This window comes from Mus musculus, chromosome 16 (genome assembly GCF_000001635.26).
Source record: "Mus musculus strain C57BL/6J chromosome 16, GRCm38.p6 C57BL/6J".
Classification (NCBI taxonomy): domain Eukaryota; kingdom Metazoa; phylum Chordata; class Mammalia; order Rodentia; family Muridae; genus Mus; species Mus musculus.
In genome coordinates, this window is record NC_000082.6 from 89506876 (window position 1) to 89514426 (window position 7551).

The window sequence follows — 7551 nt, forward strand, 5'->3', positions numbered from 1 at the left end:
AGATGGAGGAGGCGCTGTCTATGTGTCCTACTATGCCTAAGCATCCTTCTTTTGTTCTCTGCATCTTGGCCAGTTGTGGGTCTTGGTATTAATTATCATCTGCTACAAGTACAAGCTTCTCAGATGAGTGTTGAGAGATGCATTGATCTGTGGGTATAATAATATCATTAGCATTTGGTTTAATATTAAATCCAATTAGTAAAATAATACTAGGTTCTCCTCCAGGATTTTGGCCCAATAATAGCGCCAGGTATGAATTTCTTCATCTAGTGAAGTGGGACTTAAATCCAGTCAGAGTGTCTCTTATTTCCTTGATTTTACACCAGTGGACATGTTTTGCACACACACACACACACACACACACACACACACAAGTTAAAATAGCTACCTAATAATAAAGCAACAGTGCCTCGCCTAGACACCAGAGGCTAGCAGATAAAAAGCCAAGTGCAAGGAATCGGTTACTTTCTTTGAAGTTCCTGGCCAGTAAGGGCCCATTGACCCAACAACATTAAGATTATTAGCATTGTTCTTGGTTACCTTCCACAACATGGTGGTAAGACCCTACCGCTGAAGGCACCCTATACTTGGGTCATAGAACATGGAGAAATCAAGCTGGGACCAACTCAGAAGCTTCACCCCTCCTGGCTGGCTTCCACAGTGCTGGGACGATGCTATCCACACTCCTGGGGGAGAAAAGGGCTCCTTAGCCACACCCACTTGTAAACTTTAGTTAAGACCAGCCTCAGCCATTAGGGATTGAAAATGGGTTGACGAATTCAAGAGCATACAAAACACAGCAAAATCAAAGCTCAGAACAAAATATGTGTGATGCATGAAACTAGTTTATTGGGAGACTAACAGTAAGACCCTGCCCACCCACCCCAACGGGAAACAACATTTATGTTGCTGTCATTTTCAGTCTCTCATGAAAAAGCTTGTCTTGCTTCTTTTAGCTGCAGATGAGTTTCGGTTTATAGATGGGCTCCTGCTGAGCATTGCTGGACCACAGTCTGTATCTTGTGGCTGCCACGGGAGGGTGGAAGGCAAACATTGCTTTTCAGGTTGTTTCTTGGGACGGTAGCTGGTTGAGGGTCCTGTAATCTTCAAAGCCATTGGATCATCAGTAGGTGCTGTAGCCGAAGCCAGAGCCAGAGCCCCATGGCCTGTAGAGGCTGCTGCCGTAGCAACAGCCTGGATTGCTGAAGTTACTAATGCCACCATAGCAGAAGTTGCGGGAGCTGTACATGGTTCCGCAGCCATGGTTCAGGGGGGAGCCCAAAGGCACAACACAGTTCAGGGGGGTGGCTCTGTAGGTCCCATGGAAGTTGGTTCCATAGCAGGGATACCCTGGGAAGTAGTTTCCGCAGCAGAAATAGCGAGTCATGGTGGCAGATGTGGAGAGAGAGTTGGATAGACTGTGAAGAACAAGTTACCCAGGTGTGAATGAAGCATCTCCCCTCACTCTGCTTTTTATACCTTGAGCTGGTGGATGTGACACACCAGTCACTGCATACCTTCCCTCAAATTTGCATAATTAAGCCTATTATTTTCCAATAAAATGTCCATAAAGAAACAGACTCTGCCCACATTTTTGTTAGCTTTTCTGTTTACAAAGGAATGTGTGCTATCTTCAAAGCCGGTGACCATCCTTGACATTGCACTGAATGCTTTTCATAGGTGCCCCACGGTTTAACTACTGTCCTGATTGCATCATCTGAGGCTCTAAATCTTCTGCTTAGAAACTCCTCCCAGTTGACATAACTAGGCTAAAAAAAAAAGTTTTGGCAAGAACATAAACACCTAAACCAAGACATAACCACCCTCTGAGATCTTTCACTCTTGGGTAAAAATCATTCTAAGACATTAGACAAAATCACTATAGACCTCACGAATTTCATTTCCTATATCATTCCAAAATACTGGCACTTGAGAACCAGGTAAAACTAGTAGCTGCAGAATGGTGTGACTATAGTAGAGACCATGGAATCGTTGACTTTTAAACAGCTTGTTTTGTATAAATTCATCTCAATGTTTTTTTTTCCTTAAGAGCATTGCATAAAAAAAGTTATCTGAACTATTCTTATTCAAACAACATGAATTTGGGAGGGAGATAAGAAATACATGGGTGGGAGGGTGGAGGAGGGAGAGGAAGAGACACAGCGTGTACACATAGTATATACATGTATTAATTTTTCATTAAAAATGAACAAATCTTTTCATAAAGGCTATAAGGGCACCACATCTATGATAGCCCAGGAAGAAAAACTACCAGTAATTTTCATCTGTCTCCTTTATGAGCATCTTTCTTGTTAACACATATTTACTTTTTATGGAGAACATAGAATCTTTACTTGTAAATCTGCCAAACTATCTTGTGGTGGTGGCGGTGTGCTGGGGCTGAGTGGGGCAGTGCCCATTTCAAAGTCATGTTGTGCCGCATTTGGTTCTAAGTGGTTGCTAGTAAACCAATCCTGAGAGCCGTGACCCAGTTTAGAAAAATACAAGTTATATTTCTGAATGTAGAATGCTCTCTTTGGCTCCCCACTGTGTTATGAGCAATCATCTGTGTGATAAGGGAAATCATACCAAATTTAAATCTGAAAGGGTAAATCTGTACCAAATTAGACAGTTAATAAATAGCCATCCTCCTGTGTGAATAAAGGTCTGAATAAACAGTCTGAATAAATAGTCTGAATAAAAAGGAAAGTGGCAAATTTAGCGGGGCTTTATGCTGTATACTTACAATCCTAGAGCTTCAGAGTTCAAAGCCGACCTCAGCTACAGAGTGAGACCCTGTGCAGAAACAATGTCTTATGGATGTCCAATAGGCAAAATGAGTTATTCCCACCAGAACCGGTTTATGGAGATGCTTTTTTGGGTTCTATCAAGAACATCTTCTAAGCTTCATAAAAAATTTTAAATTTATGAGTGTTTGCATTTACAGAAGATAAGAAACAAAACCATCTTTGAATTCATTTTTAGGAAAAAGAATGAATTAATAATATATATATATATATTTCACCATATTAATTTATTTTATTGTATATATAATTACCTCACATGGCTTTACAGGAAAACCGAATACTACTGTTCTGTTAAAGGAACATAGCAATAAACTGATTCCCAATGGCATTCTGCTATACCTGTAAATAACGTCTCACTCAGTTATCATAAGCTTCCTCCTGCAGCAGATGGGAACTAATACAGCGGTCCACAACTGGACAGTGTGCAGAGAGTAAGGGACCTTGGAACACCCAGTCCTAAATGGAATGTCTTCTTCAAGCCCCTCCCCCCTCTCAGGGTTCAAGGATGCAAAGAGTGTAAGAGTCATAAGGCATGGAAAACAGTGTGTGTGTGTGTGTGTGTGTGTGTGTGTGTGTGTGTGTGTGTGTGTGTGTGTCAGTGCAAAGAAACTGCACAGATCCAAACACTGAGGGAGAGACATGGACACAAGCCCCATCCCTAACCGAGAAGGTATCACCAACTGAAAACTGCTTATGGATGAGAGAGAGAGAGAGAGAGAGAGAGAGAGAGAGAGAGAGAATTGTTTCTCCAAAGGAGTCACACTGGATATACACACTATAGTTAAGGGCAAGCCTCATGCCCAGCAGTAGATGGTCATGAATGCAATGACATTTTTGGAGGGGTTTGTATATTATGATGTTCTGCCTAGGCACGTTTCACCCTGCTGGTCTTTTGCTTATATATCATGGCTTCCAATTTTGTGTTTCTATGCTGTGTGAGGGGTATCTTGTGTGTGTGTGCATGTGCAGACACGCGCATACATGTTTCTCGTGATTTTTATTTTGTTTTGTTTTTTGTTGTTTGTTTTTTTTTGTTCTTATTTGTTTTTGTAATTTGCCAGTTTGTTTTCTAAAGAAAGAGAGAGGACATGGAGTAGGAAAGATTAGGGAGTTTAGGAGAGTCTGGGAGGAGATGAGATGGGAAAACTCTGGCTAGAATACACTGTGTGAAGGATGAGACTTCTATGGACTCTACACAAGATAAACACTGGAAACTTGAGACATTTGTGAGTAATCGAGGGTGGGAGTAACTAAAAATGACTTGTGACTATTGAATAGTTCCTTCTGCCGGGTCACTGCAACCTGCAATTTAGAAACACTACCACAAGAGGGAAGTAGCATTTTACATACAGAGTCTGACCTAGGGGTTGGGGTTCTCCGATGGAAACAAAAGAGTCCCCTATGTAAGCAACTCAGGATTCCCGGACTCTTCTTCCCACCAATGCATGAAATTTCAGAAGTAATTACTCTTAGTGATTTTCACGAATAAAACCATTCTCATGAACTCAGTGTCAATCTTTGAGGAGACGTTAAGCAAGCATCCTTGTTGGGCTACTGTGTGAGACTGCCCTGAGCTGCGTATCTCACAAGGGAAGGTGTGTTGCACAGGCATTTCATATATCTTGGCTCCTTCAACTCGGGGTGATAAAGATTTAAAAAATGCAGATGCCTCATTTGTCTTTCTCATTCTCCTCTGCTCCCTGCCTCCTGTCTGATTGGAAGGGGGGGGGGGGGAGGCGACCTAGTGACAGAAAAAAATCCCCTGAACGGCCTGTTTTTAGTTAATCCAAGTCAAAAGGAAACGGTTCGTTTTCGCCCCTGTTTATTTGTTTTCTTGAGTCCTATTAGATCTTCCTAGAGCAAATTCTCAGCCAAATTTTTTATTATTATTCAATATTTATTTTTTTTATTCTAAATACGAGTGAAAATGAATATTCATGAGGAGCTCATTCGGTGTTAAGCTCTGGTCTACACACTACATATGATATTTGTTTATACATTTTCCAAATAGAATGCTAAATGATAAAGAGATAAGATGTGCCGTGGTGCATTCTTCCAAGCACTGGACAAACACTAATTTAATTTTTACAGTGATCTTATGATGTGAGTATTATGGTATTCTAGAAGAAGACCGGCTCCAGAGACGTTGAAGAACATTGGTGACATACTTGCCACTCAGCACAATCAAACTGCGAACCCATGTGATCCACTGCAGGCGTCATCCCAGAGGCTGCATTTGTGATGTCATTAAAACCTCTAAAAGGGCAGCTTATAAAGCGCTTCAGATATGCGATACATTGTGCTGTTTTTCATGACTCTACCAGCCAGTAAAGGCCCATTGCGGCTGCCGGAGCAAGCCACCCCGAGGTGTCATGCTTTTTAAAGACCTAAACAATTTCTTATCTACGACACTCCTGTTTCTCGGGCTGGTGAGCGTCGAGGCTGCACGCTGATGACCCAGAGTCTTAAGATGGAGTAGGGCTATCATGACCCGGACTGTCACAGACACATAGCACTAAATAGTCCTTGAAGAGTTTCTGCATCGTTTCCCTCCTCCTCTTGTCTCTGAAAACCTGGCCACTTCTCGGTGTCCACGTTGGGAAGTACAACTCTACTTCATACCTGGCAGGTGATACGTTATGCTCCTTAAGCACACGAAACTACCCAAACAGGCTTTAAAAGAAAAGGGATTGTATAACGCCACTGCACTGTACCACACAAACAACACAGTCTTGATGTGAGCCCAGGATGTGTAGACTTTAAAGCAGCATGACCCTGCACCAAAGCCCATATGTCACCCTTCTGCCTGGGAACGGAAGGACCTGCTCAGCAGAAGGAATTGTGTTTGACCCCAAGTCTCACTGATGCCAGCATGCTCTCGAGGCTGTGACAACCTGTTCCAGTGTAGAGGGAAATGATGCAGAAACTCTTCAAGGACTACACAACACTCACAAGAAAACAGCTAGCCCTTGATCAGGCCCCCCCACCAAAGGTCACACCTGACCCGGTAGAGTATAGTAGCTCCTGCATTTCCTTGAGCAACCACAACTCAGCGAAGGAGCCGGTTTGACTCATCCATTGGAGCAGCAGCCCAGACACCAGAGAAGGCCACTGAAGGATTCATAAACCTCCATGAGATCACGGCAGCTCAGAAACTGTGTGGACTGCAGAAATGGACCCACGCTGCAACCACTACAGCGTGTCCCACACAAGCAACACCTTAGCACACAACCTCATCAGATGTCTCTCCCTAGGAAAGCGACTCGGTAAAATCGGAGACAGTGAGAACACAGGGACACAAGAAACATGGAAACAGGGAGCCACCAAAGAACCTCATTCACTCTCCTGCCACTGACTCCAACGTAAGAAAACTGCTGTAAAAGGATTTCAAAATAATGATCCCCGGCGAGAGGCTCAGTGGGATCCAACACGTACAGGCAGGCAGTGCGTGCGGCCGGGTCCACAAAGCAGTTCTGATCTGAACAAAGATGCGAACAGGGAACTAGAGATCATTTACTTTTTAATTGTGGAGCCGAAGACTCTAATTAATAGTCAAAAGAATATTCAAGAGCACCGATAACAGACTAGACCAAGAAGAAGGAAATACGCTTTTGAATTTGAAGGCCAGGATTTGAAGTAAACACTTTAGAGGAAACACAATAAATGAAAGTAACAGAAATTCATAAATCAAGGCAAACCAAAAGACACATGAGGCACCGTTGAGCCAATAAATGTCCGCGCCTCGCATGTTCACAGGGAAGAGACACAGACAATTTAATGAGATAACAGCACACATTTTCCCAAGTCTTGGAAGAGATACAGATATCTGGCCCACAGAGCCCCATAGTAGAATCAGAACAACAGAGAGAGGGCTTCTCTGGGACAAATGATGAAACATAAAAATACGGTGAATGAAGATTACTGGAGAGGACGGTGTGTGCCAGGGCGAGAGGCTGATTAACAACACTTCAGTGACTGTGGAGAGCTTGGCGAGCTGCCCACAGTCCGGTATAATTCATCTTGGATGAAATAAGTCCATCTTTGTCTAGCTCCGTGTCAGAGCTAGAAACCTGTTAGTAGCAGGTAGAGCTTAGCCTAACATCCTGATGAACCGTGTTTTATAAAATTGGAAATATATTAATTTAACAAAACCCTACTCTCCAGAAGTGGAGGGACTAAGAACGATGTCGGATATCAGATAAGATATCAGGTAAGGCTGGTGGTTGGGATTCCTCTGCCTGCTATTCCTACTTAATTAATGACTTCACCAAAAACTCTGTATATGCCTGATATGCCTGATTTACACATTTCTTCATTCTGTTACTATAAACGCTCCATGAAACCACCTCCACATTGAAACTCTGTAATCTGAAGAAACCTATATTCCCCAGCCACGCCCACTCTGATTTGGTTTAATCTGTTGTTTATTCTAGCTATGACTTTTGCATCAACAGAGGTGTTTTTTTAAAAAAAAAAAAGCAATTATAGTCAATTTCAGAATTCTGCATTATTTTAATACTGAAACATGAATCCCCACATCTCTGGTAAGAAAATTAAAAAACAAAAATTCAGACAAAACAACACAGGATAAAGAACATAAAAAGATGGGTCATAGAGTAACAAAGTTACCATGTAAGATTTTTATGTACACCTCACAACACATGTGCAAGTTGAAAATAAAAGCTTATCACCCTGAACCAACCCAGCAAGCTACAAACACAAACGAGAGAGTAAGAAAACAACA

The 7551-nt window shown here is 42.4% G+C and overlaps 1 protein-coding gene across 1 annotated transcript; it reads right to left on the reverse strand.

The window, feature by feature from the left end:
* Positions 1 to 827: 827 nt before the first annotated feature.
* Positions 828 to 1448, reverse strand: Krtap7-1 (keratin associated protein 7-1). The gene has a single exon (NM_027771.1). The coding sequence runs from the start codon at positions 1385 to 1387 to the stop codon at positions 1124 to 1126; it is 264 nt and encodes an 87-aa protein (NP_082047.1). The 5' UTR covers positions 1388 to 1448; the 3' UTR covers positions 828 to 1123.
* Between the last annotated feature and the right edge of the window lie 6103 nt (positions 1449 to 7551).

Coding starts and splice junctions, on each gene's coding strand:
- Krtap7-1 (NM_027771.1), bottom strand. CDS start 1,387: ATGACTCGCTATTTCTGCTGCGGAAACTACTTCCCAGGGTATCCCTGC.